This window comes from Physeter macrocephalus, chromosome 15 (assembly GCF_002837175.3).
Source record: "Physeter macrocephalus isolate SW-GA chromosome 15, ASM283717v5, whole genome shotgun sequence".
Classification (NCBI taxonomy): Eukaryota; Metazoa; Chordata; class Mammalia; order Artiodactyla; family Physeteridae; genus Physeter; species Physeter macrocephalus.
In genome coordinates this window covers 14,995,366-15,020,958 of record NC_041228.1, presented here as the reverse complement: position 1 = coordinate 15,020,958, position 25,593 = coordinate 14,995,366, and the positions used below count along the sequence as shown (strand labels likewise).

The window sequence follows — 25,593 nt, the reverse complement described above, 5'->3', positions numbered from 1 at the left end:
CTCCATACTGTTCTCCATAGTGGCTGTATCAATTTACATTATTCCCACCAGCAGTGCAAGAGGGTTCCCTTTTCTCCACACCCTCTCCAGCATTTATTGTTTCTAGAGTTTTTGATGATGGCCAATCTGACCGGTGTGAGATGATATCTCATTGTCGTTTTGATTTGCATTTCTCTAATGATTAATGATGTTGAGCATTCTTTCATGTGTTTGTTGGCGATCTGTATATCTTCTTTGGAGAAATGTCTATTTAGTTCTTCTGCCCATTTTTGGATTGGGTTGTTTGTTTTTTTGTTATTGAGCTGCAAGAGTTGCTTATAAATTTTGGATATTAGTCCTTTGTCAGTTGCTTCGTTTGCAAATATTTTCTCCCATTCTGAGGGTTGTCTTTTGGTCTTGTTTATGGTATCCTTTGCTGTGCAAAAGCTTTTAAGTTTCATTAGGTCCCATTTGTTTATTTTTGTTTTTATTTCCATTTCTCTAGGAGATGGGTCAAAAAGGATCTTGCTGTGATTTATGTCATAGAGTGTTCTGCCTATGTTTTCCTCTAAGAATTTGATAGTGTCTGGCCTTACATTTAGGTCTTTAACCCATTTTGAGTTTATTCTTGTGTGTGGTGTTAGGGAGTGTTCTAATTTCATACTTTTACATGTAGCTGTCCAGTTTTCCCAGCACCCCTTATTATAGAGACTGTACAGAGAACGTACTGCAATGGTTAGAGTTTTAAAAAATTATTTGTACATAGCGTGTCAAAAGCAATGTTTGACACCTGTGCTTTTGTTTATTTCAACACTATTTGTGCTCTGATTTGGAACCAACTGTGAAGTCAAAGTTTGCTTTGTCTAACCCAGTCAGAATCTGTGTCCAGTGGACACAGATTCTGACTCAAGAAAGACTAGAATGAAAGAATGCGGACTGTGTTTGCAAACCTTCCACATCAGACTTTGTTGAGCCTCGGGGTTCACCCGGGTAAAGAAATGGATGGGCCGCTGGCCCCTCACGCTCAGCTCCATCTTAAATGGCTCAGTTCTCATCTGCTTTATATCTTGGGTCTGGATTAATGTTCATCTGAGATGAAAGTTCGGATAAATACAGTAATGACAAAGTAAGAGGACTGAAGCCTACTGCCATAGAGAATTTGGGAGTGTGAGATTTTTTGCAATTTACACCTGGGGTGAATTGTTAGTGCCATCCCGCATATGTTGGGTAATGACTCCCTGGCTTGAGAAGGCATTGCTCCAGACTCTGGCAAGCTGCAGGGGTGACCTGTAGGGAAAGGACAGGCAGGGACAGAGGAAGGATGGGTGCCTGGCTTGCTTTGGTCCTACGCCCAGGCAGGTCAGCCCAGGCAGTGCCCCACTTCACCGTGGCCTCTCCCTGCAGGAGCTGCCTGAGAACGAGCTTCTGCACCCACCCCTGAGCATCTGCGTGGTAGACTGGAGAGCCTTTGGGAGGAGCACCCTCGTGGGCACCTACACCATCAACTGCTTGAAACAGTTTTTGTGTAAATCCAGGGAGCCCCTCGCCCTCCCCTCACAGGTGGATGGAGCCCAAGCTGTGCAAGGTAGGAAGCTCCTTCTAGATTCTAGCGCTGTGGGCTACAAAACCGTGGTGCCTGCAGGATCTTTCTGAAGAATTTCCTGCGGTCCCCTCTACTTCTTAGCTGCCTCGTTCCGACTTGAAGCTTGACATCAGGGTCAACTCCTCTAAGAAGGCTTCTTTGAATGTGACTTAAGCTCCCTCCTGCCCCTATACCCTGCCATTTTTCTTGGCTTGACGTTACTGTCATTTCTTCTGTTTTGGATTTCAGGTGCAGAGTCGAGTTAATTACGCTTCTTACTTCATGCTGTACAATCATCACTCGTCTGTGCAAGGCTTCTGTCTCATGATATCCACTGCCCCCCATGCCTTATTCCCAGTCTCCTCCCCACTGTGGGCCCCGCCTCTGCTGATGCTTGTAAAATTTAAATCTATTTAATTGTCATATTGGTATGTGATATGATACGATAATCTTCATTTGGTCTTCTGCTACCCTGCTTTGCTTTTGCTTTCCCCTCATATTGGACCACTGGCCTGTCTCCAACTCCCCACTTCCACAAAAAATGTTGTGATGAACATGCTGTGTGTGTTTGCTGAGGGAGAATCCTGTGTGGGATTTTCTTTGGAATATACACCCAGGAGTGAGATTACTGGCTCGCAGGGAATGTGTACATGTAATTTCATTAAGTACTTCCCTTGGGTGCTCCAGAGAGCTGTACTGGTTTGCACCTGTCTACACCAGTCTATACCAGTCTACACCAGTCTATATCAGTCTACACCAGTCTATACCAGTCTACACCAGTCTGTATTCCCGCCGTTAGTGCTCTAAAGTCCCATTTCCCTCCTCCTCAACAGCACCTGCTATTATCCAACTTTCTGAGTTTTTGTTTCATTTTGTTTGGTGTTTGGTGTTTGCCACTCAGATGGATATAAAGTAGTATCTAATTTAAATTTTAGCTTGGATTTCTCTGAGTACTACTGAGTTTGCACATTTCTTCATATGCTTGTTGCCATCTTGATTTTCCCTACTGTGATTTGCCTGCTCATACACTTTGCCCATGTTTTATGTGTTTCGTTTAATTTTCTTTTTTGTATATTTTAGATATTAATATCCTGTAGATTATTGATACTGGTCATAACTTCCCCTAATCTGATAACTGCTAATCTTGTCTATACTCCTCATCTTTGAGCAGAAATTCTTAATTTTGATGTAATCATATCCATCTGAATTTTAAACTTTATGGTTTATTCTTTTAGACTCTTGTTTAAGAAACCCTCTCTCACCCCTTGGTCACAAAGATCTTATATTTTCATGTGTCAGTGTTATGTTTTTATATTTTACACTTAGATCTTTAATCAAAGTAAAGATCTTTAAAGGGTTTAAGGTAGGGATACAGCTACATTTATCTCCATAGAGTACATCATTTTCTTTCCCCCAGAGTCTACTAACTTTCCCCATTGATTTGTCCTGTCATCTTTTTCATAAATCAAATTGGCATACGCCCCAAGTCCATTTCTAAGCTTTCTATTCTGTCCCACTGATCTCTCCATCTCTGTGCCCAGGACAGAGTAGGTGCCTATTAAGTGTTTGTTGGGTTGAATTTGCTATTGAAAAATCAGCAGTAGCATGAAGGCCATGGCAGAAATGGAAGCTCCTGATTGGGCAGTGTTCCTAAGGACTGAATTCTACAGCACAAATGGAGAAAAGAGGACCCGTGACATGGACCAGCTGTTCAGTTAAAAATCTCATAAAGTCCAGGGACGTAGCCTTGCTCCCTATCATGCACATGGACTCAGGTGCCCAGAGTTCTGCCAATTCTTGGGGAGTTCACAGACCTCTGCAGCCTCCAAGGTTTCCCCTGGTTAACACACTGGGGGAAGGCAATCAACGCAGAGGACCTGTGTCCTAAACCTTGATAAACACGATTCCTATGACCACAGTTATTTAAAATTACTCTGAGGGATCAATAATAAGTACAGTCATTTGCTGAGTACCTGTTATGCCCCAGACACCTTACATCATGAGCTCTTTTATCTCCCAATGACATGGGTACTTTTACTCTCATTTTATAAATATGGAAAGTGAGGTTCAGAGATGTTAGGAACTTGTCATATTTGAATCCAGATCTGTCTGATTCCCAGTATGAGGTCCTTGAAATGATCACCCTGTATTGTAGCCCAGTTGCCTGACCCAATGTACTTTCTTTTTTTTAAGAAAAAATTTATTTATTTATTTTTGGCTGCATTGGGTCTTCGTTGCTGCGTGCGGGCTTTCTCTAGTTGCGGTGAGCGGGGGCTACTCTGCCTTGTGGTGAGCGGGCTTCTCATTGCGGTGGCTTCTCTTGTTGCAGAGCACAGGCTGTAGGTGCGTGGGCTTCAGTAGTTGTGGCACACTGTCTTAGTTGCTCCGCGGCATGTGGGATCTTCCCAGACCAGAGCTCGAACCCGTGTCCCCTGCATTGGCAGGCAGATTCTTAACCACTGTACCACTAGGGAAGTCCTGACCCAATGTACTTGCATTTTGGCTATTTCAGATTCATTAATTTCCACTGAGCCTTCTGAGACCCCCAGCTCTGCTCAGGAGCTCCCAACAGATCAAATCTTTGTGGATATTGGGCCGCCTCCCACAGTGGTACCCGACTTGGCCCAGGTTCAGGCAGCCAGCCTGGTTGATATCCCCGACCCATCCCCTATGCTGGAGACGGAACACAAACCTGCAGCCCAGGAGCCACCAAAAGACGGAAAAGCTAAGGTCGGAATGTCATCCCTCTTCATATTTACAAGGCACATTAGAGTTTGCTCAGAGGTTTTAGATACTAATCCTCCCACCTACTAGCTGTGTGACCATGACAAGCAACTTCACATTTCTGAGCATTAGTTTCTTCATCTGTAAAATGGGGGCACTGATAACCACTTCACAGCATTGTCATAGAATCAGGTAAGTCAGTGTACGTGAAATTAGAGTGCTAGTCAAATGTGACAGCAGTATTTAATTGAACAGAGACTCTGAATTCATTAGCTTGGAAAAACAGTGGTTTCCTCATCAAGGCTTATTCCACAAATATTTTGAACCTACTTTGTACAACATCACGTGGGACCAAAAAGATGCGTCTTCTGGTCTAAATAAAAGTGAGACTTATCCTCAGTTAGCTGAGATTCTGGGAGCAGAGATGGATAAGTACACAAGACAATAAAATGGGGACATGAGTAATCTTTTAAGTCATAGTTTTAAGTGCCAAATCCTGGTGTCTCTAGCAACTGACTTAAAGAAGAAAGCAGGTTTAAGAAAGTCCTAAGAGATGACCTGCCCAGCAAATTGTAAAAGCTGAAATAAAAGGCACAGTAAGGTAGATGAATGGTTATTTTCTCAGGCTCTTCCCATCTCATCCAGGCTCAGCGTGACTCTCTGACAGCCCACGGGGTTCTCTCCATCCCACCAGCATTGTACCTGCCACTTTATGTTGCAAATTTCAGTTTAAGTGTTTGTTGCCACCATAAAACTGTGGGTTTCACCAGGTCAAAGATGATTTTAAAAAATCTCTCTGTATCCCCTGCACTTGACAGAGTGGCTGGCACATCGTAGATACCAGAGAGATGTCTGAGAGCAAATGGATGATAAGTACACGATCAATTTGGCATGACACGACTTTCTCCCCAAATGCTTCCCTTCTGCCACGTATGCATCACACTGCTTCTCCTATCCCCCCATCACTTATGTTGTAGGTGTCATTTATTTGCACCTGTTCAAATCAGAAGTGATGGGCTTCCCTGGTGGCGCAGTGGTTGAGAGTCCGCCTGCCGATGCAGGGGAACCGGGTTCGCGCCCCGGTCCGGGAGGATCCCACATGCCGCGGAGCGGCTGGGCGCGTGAGCCATGGCCGCTGAGCCTGCGCGTCCGGAGCCTGTGCTACGCAACGGGAGAGGCCACAACAGTGAGAGGCCCGCGTACCGCAAAAAAAAAAAATCAGAAGTGATGCTAAAGGGGGATTGTCTACCTTACGTCACTTAATCCTCATGACAGTGAAGTGAGCAGGTATTATTGTTCCTAGTTGAGGAAACTGAGAATCATAACATTTCTATTTTTGTTTATATTGCGTTTAGAAGCTAAATCCTTTTCTACTATATCACATTGTATCATGTAGCCTGCTTGTCTCCTCCACTGAATTCGAAGCTTCCCAAAAGTAGGGATGATGTCTACCCCTTACATCCCCAATGTCAACCACAAAATCTCTAATCTGCTTGATAAATGTCAAATAAACTCATTAATGGATGACAGATTATTAAACTTTTATTTATTTAAGAGGGACAGAGAGCTGCAATAACAAAACCTGGTGACACCTCCATCCACTTCCCCGAGGGTACCTACATGTCCTCTTCCTTAGTAAACCACTTAGCCACCAGCATGCAGATCCTTGACACCTAACAATCCATCCTTCATCCCTTGCCAGGATGCCAGGAAACCTTCTCAGAGGTCTACTAAAAGGAGAAAGAGGACCATAGCGGATGAATCTGCTGAAAACGTCATTGACTGGTGGTCGAAATATTATGCCTCCCTGAAGAAAGCACAGAAGGTAGAGTCTCTCCTGGCTGTGACAGTCAAGGCTTCGATAAGAGCACAGCACCATTTACCACCCTCCCCCACCCCAAATCCTGCATTGTCCCCTCTTTTAAATTCCACTATTGGTAGGCCCTACTTGGGTGTGGTTCTGTTAACTGCTGAAGGGTTCAAAGCCTGAAAGGACCAAGGGTCCAGAACTGCCAAATCCTTACTGTCTGGCTGGAGCTGGCCCTAGGACACAGGCTGTGCCGTAAATGCTGGCAGGATGTGCAGTCTGTCATGGCAACCAGGGAATCTGCCCACCTCAGGGAGGTCTAGCCAAGAGAAATGGGGCTCTGGACAGGTGGGCATCAGCGAAGGGGGCTTCAGGTTCACCTGGAGATTCCAGGTCAAAGGGCTCCAGGTCTCCAGCAGATTTCTAAGTTCATATGGGAAATTATCAAAGTAAAGGCAGAGGTCTTGGCCTTAGCAAATGGGAATAATCATCAGGGCCTCATGCACATGGAATAAGAAAGGGATTGAGTTATAAAGCCAGAGAACCAGTGGGGAGTGGGTCTGGAGACTCAGGCAAAAGCTCAGTGGCTGAATCTGGTAAGACTTCTCATCCTTGAGTAAAAATGGAAAGGAAAGTTATTCAGATGTTATCATCATATTTTATTGAATAGGAGCTCTTCTGATTCTTTATTTGGAAAGACCATAATTTCTTCATCTAGGACTATCCATGAATATTAACATATGGTTAAATAAACAAACTAAATGTTAATCCCTGCTTCCAAACACCCTCGTTTTACTACAGTGGACACTACCACTTCTGGTGAGTGTTCAGCCCTTTCCTCTTTCTCTGCTAACCTCCCCAGTCCCAGGACAAACCCAACAACCCAACATGCCAGCCCATAAAACTCATAGTTGCAGATTGAGGTGATGCTCCAGGGATGTGGAAGAACAGTGGGGAGAGGGGTTGCTTTCCCAGCAGCTGAGAGGAGGCTGCACATAGAGGACGAGGACGTCTACAGTTTGGTGGCACTGGTTTTGGAGGTGTGGGCACCTCTTCTTTAGGGCAGGGCATCTCCCTGCACTTAAGTCCTAGGTCTTTACAGTGAGCCTTCATCTGGGGGCTACTGAGGGTTTGCATATTCTTTTAAAATGCAGAGGGCTGAGATAATTGAATTAGAACTGTTAGCAGTCAGGGTTAATAAATGAGACAAGACAATGTCCATCATCTCGTCTCCCTCTTTTCTCAAAGGAAAAGGAGAGCAATTCCAAGGAGCAAAAAGGCAACACAGGTAAGTGGCTGTTCTGGGGACATCTGAACATGCATTAAGGCCATGTGAGTGAGAAAATGATAAAACAGGAGCCATGGGAGCAACACTGGAGCCCAAAGCCCTCATTTCCCTAGTGAGGAAATAATCCCAGGAAGATGACAACACTTTAAAGAGGTCACGCAGCTGATCTGAGCTGGATGGAGACCAGACCCCAGGTCTCCTGAGTTCAGTTGAGTGCTGAAATCGACTCTTTGGCTCAAGTCCCTACGTTGACAGTCTTAATGCAGAAACAGCAGAGTAAAAATAGGAGCAAGCTGGGATGGCAGGCCAAAACCAGCATGATAAACTTTAATATAGGTGACCTGGATTTAGCTTCCAAAATTCAGTTGACAAGGTTTGGGTAGATCTGGTTTGGCAGAAGCTCAAATGAAGAGCCCTGGGATTTGAAATGACCACAAACTTGATGTAAGCCAACGGTAAGTCTTGGCCTAAAAACAACAGTAACACCAAGTTCTGTTTCAGGTGGCACAAAAAGTGAGAAAACCAGAGCCAAGCTCAGTTCCTCAGGCTACTCCTATTAGCATATTTAATTCTAAGACCAACCCCATGACATAAGCAATAGTATCTTGATTTGCAGATAGTAAAACAGAAGTACAAAGAGGTTGAGTAACTTGCCCAGGTTTATACAGCTAGAAAATAGTGAAGCTTGGGTGATTTTTCTCCAGCATCTGCTCCTAAAAAATTACTGAATAATCTAAGTACATTTGTGACATTGTGTTAGACCCTTCGCATATTTGAGCCTGAGGTTGTTGAACTAGATGATTCTCAAGTTCCTAAACAGATCTGAGAGGGAATGTATCTAAAGCTCTGGTGTCACTCCATCCTGGGTCTGTTCTTTGCTAGCTGGGTGACTGGGCAAATTACTTACCCGCTCCGTGCCTAGCTTAATGAATTCTTGCATATGGCGGGGAAGGCCAACACATTGCCAGCCCCAGGGCATCCACTGACATTGCACTGCTACATAAGTGGTACCTCCTCTGCTCCTTCAGCGCACGGTCTGCAGGGCTATGTGCAGAAATCCTACAGTGAAATGTTACTATTTCTTTCTTAACAGAAGGGTCATGACACATGCCAGAGCAAAGGGAAAGAGGGAGCTTGACTTTGTTTCTTCTCATCTCAACAGCATAAGAAGTCTAACCATTTTCACTAAATATCCACAGAGGCAAAACCAGACGAGGTAGTGGTAAATATAGATGGCCCGAAGAAGAAGAAAGACAAAATACTCAAGAAGAAACTCAAAGAAAAAGAAATCCCCAACCTGGCTGTCTTGCAGGTGTGTGGACACAGCCATCTTGGCCATGGTTAGGGTGGGAAACTCAGAAGGTGGGCGTTCTTTTAGTGCTTCAGTCAACTCCAGAATACCTTTGTCTGAATAACTTACTTTGTTATAATCACTGATGCAGAGTAACAAACTAACAAGCATGCAAGCCAAGACAGTGGAGCTTGCTATTTTTCTATTTTCTACATCCTCCTATTGAGAAGGGGCGTAACTTGGTTAGCCTGGATGCAACAAGGTAATTTACAGTGTGTGAGTTCCCCTGGGTTCACCTCTTGGGGCTTGACATCATCATGCAGATATGTACAGACTCGAAATAGCAGGAGCTTTAACGCTTACAAAAGTCAGCTGCGTCAGACCAGTCCTAACATTAGCCAGAGGCTATTAGCTAGAGGCATATTGATGGATATGAAAATTGGCATTATGAAAATTATGTACCTAGATAATGAATTTAGATAAGTAATTTTGATGGGAAATTTGAATAAGTGATTTAATTATATCACTCAATCAAAAACTCAATTCAATTTTCCATTTCTAAAATATATATGTAATTTTCTGCTTGGAAAATTCACCTCTGCATGCATTATAATAAAAACAAATATTCCATCACTTTAAATGTGTTAAGAATGAAATGCTCAATGAATATTTTTTAATTTGAATGTCCTCAAAATATTGTAGTCTGTATCCAACAATCAATCAATTAGCTATAAACAGCTTTGTCACATTTATACTTATATATTATATTTAAAATATTGTTGGTTTAGCTATACTTCTTGGAATTTCAAAGTTTATCAAAAACGTTTTATAAATTTCAGAGTGGTACTTAGTTCTAGGAATGCCAAGTCAATCATATTCCTTATTTTGCTGAAGATAAATTAACAGCGCCTCTTAGATTTTTCCGAGGGGCATATACGAAGGCTGGTTTTGGAGAATCTTGGCAGTTTTCATTAAATCAATCCTGGGCTTTCCTTCCTCTGAGCACACTCGTCTCCCTTTTTCCTAAAGATATACGATGGGGATCTGGAGAGTGAATTCAACAATTTTGAAGACTGGGTGAAAACCTTTGAGCTGCTCAGAGGCAAGTCTACGGAAGATGACCATGGCCTTGACAGAGACCGAGTCATAGGAAAGTTTAAGGCAGGTTCCAAGCTTAACCCTTTTATCTGGCTCTCCTGTCCATAAACGTCAGATATGACTCAATTCTGTTGGACTGTGGTGTGCGATGTCTAAAATCCTTAATCTCTATGCAGGCCCCTCCCTCTCTAGAAGCCCACAAGACCTAGCCCCGGTCTTTCAAGGTATTTGATTTGTGGCCAGTAAAGTGGATTGGAGCTCAGTCTGGGGAATGTGAGGAACCAGAGTCACTGCCTAAAGGGATCACTTAATTTTACTCTGCTTTTCCCACCCACTGACCTACCAAACATATGATTTACACAAGCCTGTCAGCTGAATGATTAAATTAATCAAACAACACAAACCCTTCATCTGGCAGACTTACGGTGTCAGCACCACAAAGCAGTAGCTGACACTTACTATGAACCTACTGCATGCCTGGGCCCTTTATATGAAGGTGATGTGTTGGAAATCACATGGGCGTTGCAGCTTGCCAGTCTGGGTTTAAATCCTCATTTAGGATTTAAATCCTAACTAGCTTGTGATCTTGAGCAGTACTTGACCTCCCTGAGCCTCGGTTGCAGCATCTGAAAATAGAAATACTGAAGCCAGGATTGAATGAGATAATGGGAGAAAACACTAGCTCGGCACCCTGCATGTGAAAGGCACTCAGGATTCCATCTGATGCCCCTATTCGTTTCTCATGTAACAGCCCCGTGAGGAGGGTGGTGCTGTACCAACACTGATTCACTGATGTACCATGAAGAAGCACAGATGCAGGAGGGTTATGTGAATGGCCTGAGGACATCCAGGGGACAAGAGTAGCACCACCCCAGGTCCTGTTGGGTCCCAGGCTGTGCTCCTTTTCCCAGCACTATGCCCTAGATATTTTGTTGTTTTTTTTTTAATTTTAAAAAACCCTCTTGGGCTTCCCTGGTGGTGCAGTGGTTGAGAGTCTGCCTGCCAATGCAGGAGACACGGGTTCGTGCCCCGGTCCAGGAAGATCCCACATTCCGTGGAGCGGCTGGGCCCGTGAGCCATGGCCGCTGAGCCTGCGCGTCCGGAGCCCGTGCTCCGCAACGGGAGAGGCCACAACAGTGAGAGGCCCACGTACCGCAAAAACAAACAAACAAACAAAAACAACAAAAAACCCTCTTTATTTTGAATAGCTAAGATTCACAGAAAGTTGCAAAGATGGTAGACAGAGTTCTAGGGGACCCTTCACCCAGTTTCCTCCATTGTTTACATCTTATGTAAATATCAAAACCAGGATATCCACATTGATAGAGTGTGTATATAGTTTTACATAATTTTTATCACATATGTAGCTTTGTGTAACCACTACCACAAACAAGATACAGAGCTATTCCATCACCACAAAGATCTCCATCATGCTACCCCTTTATAATTATGCCCTGCTTGTGACCGTCTCTATCCTCTGGCAATCACTGACTTATCCTCTATCTTTATAATTTTGTAATTGCAAGAAAGTTATATAAATGGAATCCTCCAGTATGAGACTTTTGAGATTGGCTCTTTTCACTTATATAACATCCTTGAGATCCATCCAAGTTGTTGCGTGTATCAATAATTTATTCCTCTACATGGTTGGTTTTCAGCGGGGCATATGACTATCTTGTTTCAATGGGTAGTGCTTTGTGGTTCCAGGGCTCCTTCTGCATCTACAAAAGTCCCGAGGATTCCAGCATCAAGGACAGCAAGCAGCTGAGAATCCAGCAAGGGATTCCATCCAACCACCCCATCAAAGTCCTGATCAGGGTGTACATTGTTGCGGTGAGGCATCCTTGTTTACTCTGAGGGGTTGTCTTAATCTCCTAGAGCTGCCGTAACAAAATACCATAGACTGGGTGACATAAACAACAGATACTCATTTTCTCCAGTTCTGGAGGCTGAAAGTCCATGATCAAGGTACCATCAGAGTTGGTTTCTGATAAGACCTTTTTTCCTGGCTTATAGATGGCCACCTTCTTGCTGTGTCCTCAAATGGCCTTTCCTGTGTGTGTGTGTGTGTGTGTGTGTGTGTGTGTGTGTGTGTGTGTGTGTGAGAGAGAGAGAGAGAGAGAGAGAGAGAGAGAGAGAGAGAAGAGGAGATCTGTTGTCTCTTTCTCTTCTTGTAAGGCCACCAGTTCTATTGGATTAGGACCCCACCCTTATGACCTCATTTAACCTTAATTAGCTCCCTAAAGGCTCTGTCTCCAAATACATTCACATTAGGTGTTAGGGCTTTGACATAGGAATTTTGAGAAAACACAATTCAGTCCATAATAGAGGGTATGAAGTTTGGTTGGTAACATGGACCTTTGCTGGCTTTTCACTGAGCGAAAATATTTCCCAGGCTGAGAGGACTGCTCTGTGTAGCTTTATTTGCTCTCTGTGGTTGCCTGCTAGCTGGGCAGGAAACCAAGTAGCACTGAAGCAGGAAGCTCACAGGCAAGACAGAGGGAAGAACCAGGGCAGAACAGGGCAGCTGCCACTGTGCAATCCTCCTCCACCTCCGGGGCTATGCCTCTGTTCTGCTGCAGTCAGAAATTTCATTTCCAGTGTATTTCCAAGAAAAATATTATCTGCCCTAGGCTTCCTCCTTTCTGATAATGACAGCACTAAACTCTAATTGTGAAACTTTTGACCTGATTGCCAGGAAGCTTGGGGCCAAATTTGGTGCTCAATCAAAGCAACTGTGTGCTAGACGTTTATGGTTCATGTATTTGTTTTCCTCTCCTGACCTTGGAGTTGATTTTCATAATCTTACTTGATTGTAGTCATCTTATTTTATATTAACTCTTTGCTTAAATTGCCTAAAATCTTTTTTAGAAACCGAAATGAAACATAAAACAAAGATGAATTATTCTTTAACGCCAGGGGACAACTAAACATCCCCTTTCCATCATGCAGTTCTCATGTTTCCTTTGTTATTAGCAGCAACGTCATCATGGCCATGACCACCATGTGCCAGGCATGTTCTAATCACTAAGGATATCGTGACGGAAAAAAAAACACAGCGCCTGCCCTCGAGGAAGTCACAATCTAGTTGGAAAGATGAGAAGTAACTTGTAAAGTTATCCAATAGAGGATAAAGGATCCAATAAAGGATACTACAAGTATCCAATAAAGGATACTTGTAGTATCCTTTATTCATTCATTCAACAAATATTGGGAAGACCCTGTCCTAAGTCCTGGAGTTAACGTAATGAACAAGACAGACACTACAATAACTTGTAAAGCATTATTGGCAATGCCAATAGTCTATATTAAACACCCCCCACAGGATAGTTTAGACTAATCTTTTTAAAATTTTGTTCAGGAAATCACTCATGTCTTGGGAGAGATAATTAATATGGATTCCTCTGGAAACAGACCATGTATTCAAATAAATTCTAGAAATGGTGCATATAGTAATTCGTTTCCCTTCTCCAACACCTGAGATTCACAAAGCTCATTAGCATATTCAAGGCTCTGAGAATTCCAGAAGCAAAGGTACCCTCTAGGCAAAGACCAAGAATGCAGATCAGGTTCCTGCTCAGGAAACAGTGTGGAGGAAGGGGAACTGGGGCTGGAACTTGAGGACCAGCAGGTCTTGAACAAATGAAGAGTCAGAGGGTGGCAGCCCTGGGTTGTAGGGAGTAGGATAAATTATGGACAATGTTTTTCATTGACATTTCTAGTAATGGTGATTATGTGTGGTTTGCTCTCTTACACTAAGGTTTAATTAACTAAATAATAAGTTAATTTAAAAATCTCTTAATTTAATAAAACACCAAAGAAGTAGAAAGTAATACTACTTAAATTTTGCATGGAGAAAGAAATCAAATCCCGCCACCTCTGCAATTCCATCCCCAGAAACTTACCCTTCTTATATACATAAGAAGGGTATACTATTCTTATGCAAACACATCTCTATCTATTTACACCTGTCTACAACTACATCCAGGTATTTATTGAACGGAGTCCAGCTTCATGTATTACATGTTGATCTTCTATTTTCTTTCTCTACTTAGTAATGTACCTTGGACATTTTTCTAGATCAGTACATATAGGTCTTTCTTATTCCTATTAGTAGCCACCTAGTGTTCTCTTGAATTAATGTAGTATCCTTTATTCATTCATTCAACAAATATTGGGACGACCCTGTCCCAAGTCCTGGAGTTAATGTAATGAACAAGACAGACAGTACCCTTGCTCTCATGGAGATTATAATTAATTGGGGGTGGTGTGGGCATTAGGAGTGTATGAAAATAAACAACAGACAGATAAATAAGCAAGATGAATGTCAGAGATAACTGCTAAATAAAGAATTAAAACTGGGGGATGTAATCAACTATACTTCAGTAAAAAAAAAAAAAATTGGGCAATGTGGTGACGAGAGTATATGGGGAAGGGACAATTTTGGATGGAAACCAGGATCTTGACCACTAGACCATGGGGCCAGCAGGGGAGGGACGATTTTGGATGGAGTTTCTCCCTAAGTAACTGACATATAGGTTGTTCACATTTTTAGCTATTAAACAACGTTCTAATGAACAACCTTGAAAATATAGCTTTGTGTGCTTCTACCCTTCTGTCTGTAGGACAGAGTCCTAAAAATGAGATTGTTTCCTATCCAGCTCTCATCTCTGCAGTTTCTCCATCTTCTCCATGTCCTTCCTCACCAGCTCCTTACCCTGGTCCTCCCTGACGGAAACAGATCGTTACTCAGCTGACCAACGCTAAATGCAAGACTGACGGGGTCATGGGTTCAGAGTCCACTACTTCTGGGAGGAGGCTTTAGGTCTACCCCATAATTTTACATATTAATCTCAGAGAGATGACATGTTTTGCCCAAGATCACATGACTACCTAGAACTGGAACTCAAATTCATGCCTCCTGCTTCCTGGTCCAGAAGATTCCTCATTACTCTGTGCCAAGGGCTGCTTTCCACTGGGGAGACAACTCCAGAGAAAGTAGAACTTGGGCAAAGCTGATAACTCTTCTTTTAACAGCAGAGTAGAGAGGCTAAAACAGTGGTTCTTCACTTTAGCTGCACACTAGAATCATCTAGAGAGCTTCTAAAGATCCCCAAGTCCAGGGCCAAGTCCAGGGCCAATTTAATCAGAATATCTGGGACTAGACCTCAGGCATCAGTATTTTTTAAAACTCCCAGGCGATCCTGGTAGCAGCCAGTGTTGAGAACCACTGGACCAAGGGGATTTTTTTTCTCTTCTCCAGGCATTTAATCTTAGTCCAGCTGATCCAGATGGCAAGTCGGATCCCTACATTGTGGTCAAGCTTGGCAAAACTGAAATCAAAGACCGGGACAGATACATCCCTAAACAACTGAACCCAGTATTTGGAAGGTCAGTGGCCATCTGGGTCTCATTGCATTGTCCTCTCTGCATTTTGTTCTTATGGTGCTTCTGTAGGGTGTTTGGTGTGGATACGTGTGTGGGTCTGAGTAAACAGTGCCGGAGATTAAATGCCCACTCCTGCCCGGGATAACAGCCAATCAAGCCTCTCTTCATGGAGAAGGGCTGGATTCTTTCCTTGGTCCCTTCAGCAGCTTGGTTCGGCATGGTCTTCAGGCCCATGGTTTTCCAATAATGATTTTCCCAGATCTTAAATTTAAGACACCACTTAACAGTCATCAGATTCAGCCTCCTGCCTTGGAGAGAGTTCCTTTTTACAAACAAGATAACCAAGGCCCAGAGAGGTTTAGAAACTTGTTCAAGTTCACACAGCTCATAAGTAGAAGAGAAGGGGCCAGATGTTTGGTCTTTTGTCTTCTACCAGAGAGATTTTTCCATCATATCATCTTGCAGTTCATTTGAGGTGACCCCTGCAGTCAAAAAGTGGAACTGCACCCCCCGCCTGTGTTTTGTTTTCCTGCAAAGCGTTTACAATGCATCGCACTTGTGTTATGTTTAGGTGAACCAGGCATTCTCCAGTTCACAGCAACCCTACCACCCCATTTATCTTCTAAAAGGGTATGTCACACATTTATGTTCCCTGCTTGGGTTTGTGCTCTTGACTGCCAATAACTCTGGAGTCAAGCAGACCTGAGTTTCACTCTGCCACATACGGGCTGAGTAACTTTATGCAGACAGCTTAACCTCTCTGGTCCCAGTTTTTCTCATCTGTAAAGCAATAGCAGTGATACTTGACTCTCAGACGCCTTTAGAAGATTCAATATGACAAGCATCTAGCACGTTGTCTATGACAGTGCATAGTAGATACTCAAAACTCATTAGCTTCCTTCCGCTCCCCCTTGAAAATCATTTTAGCAATGCTTTTCACTTTAACATCTTAAGTGTATTTAATGTCTTTTTTTCCCGGAGTAACAAAGAGCATGGGATGAAATCTTTATCCACCTCATTTAAATTCATTTACACATTTGTGATCGCTTTGGACCCTCTGACATTTGATCAGCACCAGCCTCTTACATTTTATTGCTCCCAAGGAAATAAGGCAATAGACAATCTTGCCTGCTCAGATGAAAGAGAATGATTAAAAAGACATGCTGGGGAAACTTACCCTTGCTTCCCTGATCCGGAGATGACCTTTATCATTACCTGCTGTTTACCAGCACTTCATTTTGTCAAGTGCTTTGCAGTCACGTTTTATGAGCTGCTCTCGGCACAGTGCCATGAATTAGACTAGTTTTATGACCTCCGTTTATGGCAGTGGTAAACAAAAGAAGAGGATGATGGAATAGTCCCTCCTGCCTCTGGCATTTCAGAGCCTCTTCCAGAAGCCCTCCAGGTGTGGATGCTTTGTTGGATGTATATTTTATTGTTACGCAGGGACAAACATTGTTGGCTCAATCTGTGTTCCAGCAGGGAGAGTGGAGGGCTCTCATCCCCGACCTGGGGAACTCCTCTTTGAGACCTCCCCGTAGGAGGATGTCACAGGCTCCACCCCTGATGCCCTGGCGCCTGGTCTGCTTTACTTTTCTTCATAACCTCTGACATGAATTGGTGTGTTTATGTGTTTATGGCCGTCTCCCATCTCCCTGCTACAATGTAGGCTCCATTCGTGCAGGAACTTGGTCTAGTCTGTTCAATGCTGCATCCCTAGCACCTAGGAAAGGGTGTGGCACAGAGCAGATGCTCTTTAAATATTTGTAGAACGAGCAAATGAACAAACAGATTGACAAACAACCCTTCAGTCAGTTTTCAGTGGGATTTCATGGGACCCCATCATCCTGAGGGGCTACATGTCTGAAGAGTTGGTCGTTCCTCATTTTCTTAATAACCACAGTGCCTGGCACATAATGGATATCTCATAAATGTCAAATGAACAAGTGAATCAATAAAAGAATGAATGAATGGGCAAAGAAACAGCGAGACTTCTTTGCTCTGAAGAGTTCAGTACTGAACGTTTCTACAAGGCTCGGTTTTCACCCATTTCAGGATGCATTCTCTTTTCTCACACCAATGCTGTTTCTAGAGATCCTATCTCACTGACACACACACGTTGGTATAAGCTTAGTTTATCCCCGAATGACTGGAAGTCCAACCATGGTGAGCTGTTTTTGGTAGTTTTTCTAAAGACAGCGCTAATGAAAATTCAGGAGAGGTGAACCTGTGAGCACATAGCACACAACTCTGGGAGATGGACCAGAACAGCTGAGCCCTCTGTCCTCTGTCATGGTTGCCAGGGGCAGTTAAGCACTTAATAAATCCTTCCTTGGTGGCAGCAGCTTGGTGATGGCCAAGCTCAGAGGTGGCTGGGGGCTTTCTTGTGAGATGCCTCTAGAATATCAGTTACAGTTTCAAATCCAAATATTAGAGCCCCAGAGAGGCAATACTAAGTCTTCAGGTGGAAGAAATGAATTTCTTTTTTGCATAGCTGTATCCCTGGCCTGCAAGAGCTGCCAGCATCAGTCAGTCACAGGCACTGGAGCTGTCCAGCATCTCTGCTTTTTTCTCTCTGGGGAGGGCTAATTGGCTCCAGGCTGTGCTGTGATTGCTGTCCCTACCAACCTGGAGAGTGAGAGTCAGGGCTAAGTGGACCTGACCATGACGGCAGCAGCCCAGACAGGCCTGAGGACAGGCAGGGAAATAATGGGTCCTCTATTCTCCCCTCCTCTCCACATCCTCTCTGTCCCTTGTTCCCAGACCAGCCTCTCCACCTTGTCCCAGGGCAGACAGAGACAGGAACAACTGGAGAAACACTGGTGTATCCTTGATTTTGTTTTCAAGAACACATTTCCCTAAAATGCAGGCTTTTACTCCCAATTTAATTCTTAATTATCTTCTCTAACGCTCAGTAGCACGGATAATGCATTGTCACAGGAAATCCGACAGCATTGCTATTCCTTTCAACGCTGCATTGGGGTGAGACGGTGGAAAGAGAACGGTACCAGGAGTTAGGAAACTGGTACTTATCCCAGTTTGACCTGATTTGTGATCCTGGGCAAGTCCCTTGTGTTCTCTGGATTTCGGTTTCCTTATCTGTAAAATGAAGCGATTGGATATGGTGATTTCTGAGGTCCCTTACAGTTCAAGGAAACATTTATTGTGTCTACTCTCTGCAGGTGAAGTGCAGCCTCCAGTAATGTGGAGATGAAGAGGGCAGGTCTCTGTTCTCAAGGGGCTCAGAATAATCTTGTAGAGACAGCATTCCAGTCCTGCAAGTCTATGTTCTAATGATTTTCCCATTGTCAATAGGATTTTCCTTTCAAATAAACCCAGCTGGCATTCCCTGATGAAGCAACAATGGAGGAGAAAGGGAATGGTAAATTATTGGGTACCAGGTTGAATGCCTGGAAGTAAAATCTGTGTTTATACAAACACTGTCACATTTAACCCCTCTGCTATATTATAAAGAAGACATATTTATCCCCATTTACACATAAAGAGGCTGAGAGGGATGAAATAACTTTCCCAATGTATTACAGCCGGGAAGTGGCTGATTAGAAATCAGTCCTGTTTGAGACCAAAATCTAAGACTTTCCTCTGCCTCTTGCTGTCACCCTAGTTGAAGACTGCAAGGCATGGCCCACAAAAGAGGAGATGATTGGCTACTGGAAACCTGACAAAAGAGTTGGAAATTGGTTGCATCTCAATGAAAAATTAAACCGCATAAACATCCGTTAAGTAGTAACTGGGCTGCTGAGTGTTTAGTGAGTTCATATAGACTGCAGGTGGGCTAAAAGTGAAGCAGGGAAAAGTTCTCTGTAGCACCAAATGCTGTTGATTCCTAAAACCTCTGCTTGGATGGCAGGTCATTTGAGATCCAGGCCACATTCCCAAAGGAGTCCTTGCTCTCTGTGCTGATCTATGACCATGACATGATCGGGATGGATGACCTCATTGGTGAGACGAGGATTGACCTGGAGAACCGCTTCTACAGCAAACACCGAGCCATCTGTGGCTTGCAGAATCAATATGAGATGTAAGTTATTCCTCCCATGGAGACACTGTTGGTGTTCTGAGGCTTCAGCCCATGCGCTGGGAAGGCCAGCCAAGGCCCAGATTTAATATCTCAGATGTGCTCCATGTCAGCAGGGCTGGTTTGGGGAAACTGCTCACTGCACTTGAGGGTACCTGGGGCTGGGGAAGCAAAACTGATTTAGAACCCAGGGCAGGTTCTTCAAGAGTCAAGAGCTGAATTGTATTTGTTCATTCCATCAGCTGGGCCTGGTGGACAGAGTTCCCAGTGGGGAATGATGCTAGAAGAATGACTAATATAATACAAATGCCAATATCCTAGTTAATTACAACAAACACTCATGAGTGTTTACAATATACCATGCACTTTACATGGAGTATCTCATTCAGTTCTCTCAAAACCCATTAAGGTGTTATCCCCATCTTACACATGTGGGAAAAGTGGGTCCAACTCTCACTCTTTACAAAGATTTTTGAATTCTGATTAATTTTAAAATATAAATGATCAGTTTTATTTTTTTATTTTTACTTTTATTAAGGCTTTTAAAATGACATTTATTTCTTAAAAGCTAGCATGTGCATAATAGGAAACCAAAAAACACAAGAAGCAAAAAACAAAGTCATCCATAATCACAAGCAGTTTACCGTTTGATGTGTCCTTCTAGGTCTTGTTTTTGTATCTACACAACTAAGCGTCCATTTTCATGTAATTAAGATCATACAGGTATGTATCATGCTTTTTCACACACCATGAATATTTACCATTTCAAAGTCCCAAAGCTATGAGTATTTTAATAACCAAGAATACACTATACCAACTCAATCTGGAAGGAAAAAATGTAATACTGCCTTTCTTGGTGACAAAAATTTCATAAAAGACAAAAGTAGAAGCAGGCCTCTAAATAAAGATATTGGCTGAGTTACGATCAAAATACTACATTCCCTTAATGTTCAATTAAAAATGAGACATAGGGCTTCCCTGGTGGCACAGTGGTTGGGAGTCCACCTGCCGATGCAGGGGACACGGGTTCATGCCCCGGTCCGGGAAGATCCCACATGCCGCGAAGTGGCTGGACCCGTGAGCTATGGCCGCTGAGCCTGCACGTCCGGAGCCTGTGCTCCGCAACGGGAGAGGCCACAGCAGGGAGAGGCCCACGTACGGCAAAAAAAAAAAAAAAAAAAAAAAAAGAGACATAGAGCAGCGGAGATCAGCTTTATTTTTTAAAGTATGATATATTTAATATCTTAAGAAAAAAACTCTTACAAATATCAGCTAGGAAAATATAAAAACATCCATTAGATTTCCATGGTATAATTTTAGAAATATTTCTTCTGACTATAAAGTAATATATAGTCCTTGTAGAAAATTTAGGACATACAGAAAGTACAAAATGATGCTCAAATTATTTTATCCAGAGATAAAATTTACATGAAAAAATTTGTATGTATTTCCTTTTAGTATTTTTTTCTATGCTATTTCCCCCAAAGTTGGACTCATACTATCCATGCAATTTTGTAATCTTGTTGCACTTATACCCTTGTAAGCATTTTATAATGTCATTGAATATTCTTCAAAGTCATTATTTTAATTGTGGTGTTCCATTATATAAATTTACTATAAAATGATATAACCAATTTCCCTTCCTGAATTTCAGGGCATTTGTATTTTTCTTTTTTATTCCATTAGAAATATTGCTGCCATGCACATTCCCATACAAAAACCATTGCAAACCTTTCTGATAATTCATTCAGTGTTCATCCATAGATATGGATTTATTCCATTAAAAGGAATGCACACTTTAAAGACTTTTAATATATATGTCCAAATGGCTCTCCAGAAGGGTTGGACCAATTTACACTCTCATGAACACGGTCTGAGCATCTATTTCCTCCATGGCATGATTTTTTAGATAAGTCTCTACTGCTGGCCTGTTCTTCTCTGAGCCTAGAAGGCCGGTTCAGTTTTGGGACTGTATTGAATTTATAAGCCTCCTGGTGTATTTACATCATTCTCAAGTACCTGAGAGGGTACCATTCAGAGAATGATTAGCTGTGCTCACTCTGAAGTCGGTAAAGGAAGCCACAAGCAAACATGGTGGATCTTTTGTTCAGGAGAATTTCCTGACAGTGGAACTAGCAGGGACCAGAATAATTTAGTCAGGGAAGTTGTTCTCTGAAGTTTTAAAAATAAACAAGAGCTCTTATTTCTGGGGAGGCCTATGTATGGCTCTGGGGGTGGCTTGGAATCTTTTCAGGATCCTCATCTCTCTGGCCCAGTGTAGGAAAACTGCTTTATAGCCATGTTTTGGTTTATTTCAATGCTTAAACAAATTAAATTCTGATGAATCCCGCATGCCAGGGAGCAGAGAAATCCAAGCTTATCTTGGTCATGGTTCCCAGGGAGCATCTCATTGCAAGTTAATAATTTTTAACCAAACAGCTAGTTTTTAAGGGAAGAAGGGGTTGAAAAGATTTAGAAACTCACCACTAGGAAATAACTGATTAGAGAAATGGCACATCAAGACTTCCTGCCTGTGACATGAGTCTACAATATGATTTTGGCGGAGGAGGAGAAGGGAGGAAAGAAGCAGAGAAACTGGAAGGATGAGCTAGGCTTTCTTCTTAGAATAAGTAGCAGCCAAATAGCTATTCTGCTAGGGACAGATCAAACTAAACAAAAACTACCTGCAAAGAAATCCAGAGACAGAAAGCAGATTGGTGACTGCCAGGGGCTGGGTGGGGTAGGAGGAGTGAGGAGTAATTGCTTAAAGGGTAGAGGGTTTTCTTTCAGGGTGATGACAATTTTTTTGGAACTAGATAGAGGTGGTGGTTGCACAACAGTGTGAAAGTACTAAATGCCACCAAATTGGTCAACTTTACAATGGTCAATTTTGTTATGTGAATTTCACTTCAGATTTTTTTTTTTAAAGGATGCATTTCTTTAAAAAAATATCCAAAACTACCTGGAAAGAATGTTTATGTCAAGCTACGCAGAAGTTCTGCCTTTTGTACAAGCATACATATGCAGAGGCATTGACCAGAAAAGAGAGAAGATAATAAAACGAAAACACTAGCCCCAAGCATGTAGAAGGTCAAGTTAAATCTGAAGGATTAACACAGATCATACTTAGGTGGTCCTTTTTACCGGGACCTCAGATGTGGCTCCCGGGGAGGCTGGACCTCACCCTCTGTCCCTCCTCCACTTTTCAGAGAAGGATACAATGCCTGGAGAGACACGTCCAAACCCACCGAAATCCTCACCAAGCTCTGCAAAGACAACAAACTGGATGGCCCCTACTTTTGCCCTGGGAAAATACAGATAGGAAACCAGGTCTTTTCTGGAAAAACAGTCTTCACCGAGGAGGACACAGGTAACTCCCCCAATGTATCCCGCTGACTTGGCTCTTCTTTTGGAAAGCCTGATTTCAGTGGTATTGGTGACTGAAGATAATGCTCATTTATTGTAAAATTAATGCATGCTCACAGTAGAAAATGTGGGAAAGTAAGGAGGAGGATGAAAATCACTCTTAATCCCCAAATTCAGAGATAACCATGGTGCGTGCTGGTATATTTCTTTACAGAAATATAAATTTTGCACAGTGTGTGTGCAATATGGCACATTTTTACATAATTTTAAATGTACCATATCTATAGTTTTGTACTCTGCCTTTTCTATTTCCAATAGATTACGACAATTCTCTGTTCTTTGAAACAATCCTCGATAATATTCTGTTTTATGGCTGCGACATTTATTTCCATTGTGTCCATTTTTGTAGTGACACTTAATGCTACCACGAACATCCTTACACATATTTTTGCATATTTCTGATATGTCTACAGTATATATCATATAAGTAGAATTGTTGTGTCAGAAGATAGACAATACCTTAAAATTAATATTACATAAAATAAATAATTGGACACAACTCAAATTACCCCCATAAGTGTTATACCAACAAATCTCCTGTTTCAACACCAAGAAACAGATTTTTCCATATGAGCAACATAGGACATACCAGGAAGATCCCAGAGAGCCCTTCATAAATTTTGGATAAGAAAAAAAAGCCACCTTTACTTTAAGGATATAGAAGAATTTCTGTACCGTCACACCTGTCCATTTGATGCTTAAAAATTACCTATATATGGTGCAGTGCTCCTGATGGAAAAAGGCCAACTAAGTACACGCTACAGGGTGTTTTGACACTATGTTGATCCCACCACTTCTATGCCAAGATTTCTTTTTACCTTGTTGTTTTGGCCCCAAGAACTTCTTAGAGGTTCATGCATGCAGAGTTATTGATATTTAGTGTATTAATGATATTGATGAATTTCTGTGAGAAAAATACTTTTTTGTAATATACTCTATTAAGCCACTTTAGTCTCTTGGTCAGTATTCTACATTTCATGATTAAACAATTTACTTGCCCACCAAAAATCTGAAATTTTATTCATTAAGGTCAGTTCTTGACTGATTAGACTTTTTGACAAAGATTTAATTCATTGATTACTTGATTGTAATGACTGCTGTTGGGAGATTTTTTTGGTTAAACCTGGTTCAACTTTCCTATGTCGAATTTGGCCATTCTAAACTTGGTTCAAGAAGATTTTATTCTTTCAACAATTTTTGCCTTATTTTGTGAGTATTATTTCTGTTGGTAGTTTTTGTCATGAGTTACCTTTTTTGAGAAAGCGATAGATCAGAGAATCTTTTCTGGAGTAAGTGTTGGTAGGCGGGAGATCCCAAGCGATAATGAGCAAAGTCAAAAGACATCGATGAGCACATATTGTGCCTGTTTTCACCACATTGCTTAGGGTCACACTGGTTCTCCAGGCCCTCTCCCACAATGGTGTTAGCAAACAGTTTTATGTCTCCAGGAAACATACCCTCTCTAGTCACTGGAAGCCAAGTTTGTGATTCATAGACTCTGAAGGAGTCTGATTCAAGGGGTGAAGGGAGTCCTGTACTCCAAGACTGACCGCGCTCTGGATCTTTTTGGTCAACCCATCTCATTTCCCACTCTCTTAACTTTCTTTTAATTAATTTTTTTTAACTGAAGTATCATTGATTTACAATGATGTGCAAATCTCTGCTGCACAGCAAAGTGACTCAGTTATATATACATTCTTTTTTAAAAAAATATTCTTTTCCATTATGGTTTGTCCCAGGAGATTGGCTATAGTTCCCTGTGCTATACAGTAGGACCTTGTTGTTTATCCATTCTAAATGTAAGAGTCTGCATCTACCAGCCCCAAACTCCCAGCCCCTCCCTCTCCCTCCCCACTCCCCTTGGCAACCACAAGTCTGATCTCTAGGTCTGTGAGTCTGTTTCTGTTTTGTAGATAGGTTGGCTCTCTTAACTTTCAATCTCTTTCCCCTTCCCACCACTCTACTCCTACCTCTTTCCATTCTCTCGTTGTCCTTTTTCTCTTTCACTGTCTTGTCTCTCTCCCTGTTCCTTGGTGTATTTAAATGAGCCTTTAAGGGAGTGTTTGAAAATGCATCTGACAGCCCATGACTGTCCCCTTACAGGAACACATCTGACAAGTCTCTTTATTTTTCTCTGTTCCATGCAGATGAGACGGTGGAGTCGTACGAGCACTTGGCCCTCAGCGTTTTACGCTCTTGGGAGGATATCCCGGAGGTTGGGTGTAGGCTGGTTCCTGAGCACGTAGAAGCTCGGCCGCTGTACCACAGGGATAAGCCAGGAATGGAGCAGGTAGTGGCCAAGACAGTTCTGGTCCCAATAAGAGTGTTCATCCCCGAAGAGAATGACTTTTCCCCTACAAGTTAATCTTGTGTGCCGTATAATAATGGTTCTCAACCAAGGACAGTTTTGCCCCTCCTGCCCCCGACGTTTAGCAATGTCTCAAATATTTTTGGTTGTCTCACGTGGGTGGGGGTGATATTGGCATCTGGTGGGAAGGGACAGAGATGCTGCTAGACATCCTATTCTGTACTGGGCAGCCCTCCACAACAAAGAATTATTCAGCCCCAAACGAATGTTGAGATTGAGAAACTCTGCCCTAAAATCAGAGTAGGATTTAGTGCTCTTTCCTTTTTATGATTTGAGTTATCAAGTTCTTTCTGAAGAATCCTGACATTTGAGAAACTTCAAAACTCATCTGATGTGCCCAAGACCTTGTCCAAAAATCTATCAGTAACCACACAGCCCACTAGTTTTCCCAAAGAAGCCATAGATGGAGGCTTACCTTGAAGAACTGGCAAAACAAGCTGTGTGGAAAAGATAACTAGAGATCTGGCTTCTGAGTTAGAAGGGAAGAGAAGACAACTTTATCAAGAGGCTTTTATGTCCTAGGCCCTTTACAGAAATTATCTCACCGAATTAGGATGGCCACAGATTTATTTATCCAAATTATGGCCATTTTGAGAGTGAAAG

The 25,593-nt window shown here is 42.5% G+C and overlaps 1 protein-coding gene across 1 annotated transcript in view; it reads left to right on the top strand.

The window, feature by feature from the left end:
* Positions 1-25,593, top strand: part of FER1L6 (fer-1 like family member 6) — a 131,061-nt gene that overhangs the window by 87,403 nt on the left and 18,065 nt on the right. The window contains exons 24-34 of the mRNA XM_024129424.1: positions 1,384-1,564; positions 4,074-4,291; positions 5,988-6,110; positions 7,341-7,380; positions 8,580-8,692; positions 9,701-9,832; positions 11,477-11,602; positions 15,033-15,160; positions 19,029-19,199; positions 22,406-22,566; positions 24,770-24,912. Of these exons, the coding sequence (XP_023985192.1) occupies positions 1,384-1,564; positions 4,074-4,291; positions 5,988-6,110; positions 7,341-7,380; positions 8,580-8,692; positions 9,701-9,832; positions 11,477-11,602; positions 15,033-15,160; positions 19,029-19,199; positions 22,406-22,566; positions 24,770-24,912 (1,536 nt within the window). The remainder of the gene's footprint in view (positions 1-1,383; positions 1,565-4,073; positions 4,292-5,987; positions 6,111-7,340; positions 7,381-8,579; positions 8,693-9,700; positions 9,833-11,476; positions 11,603-15,032; positions 15,161-19,028; positions 19,200-22,405; positions 22,567-24,769; positions 24,913-25,593) is intronic.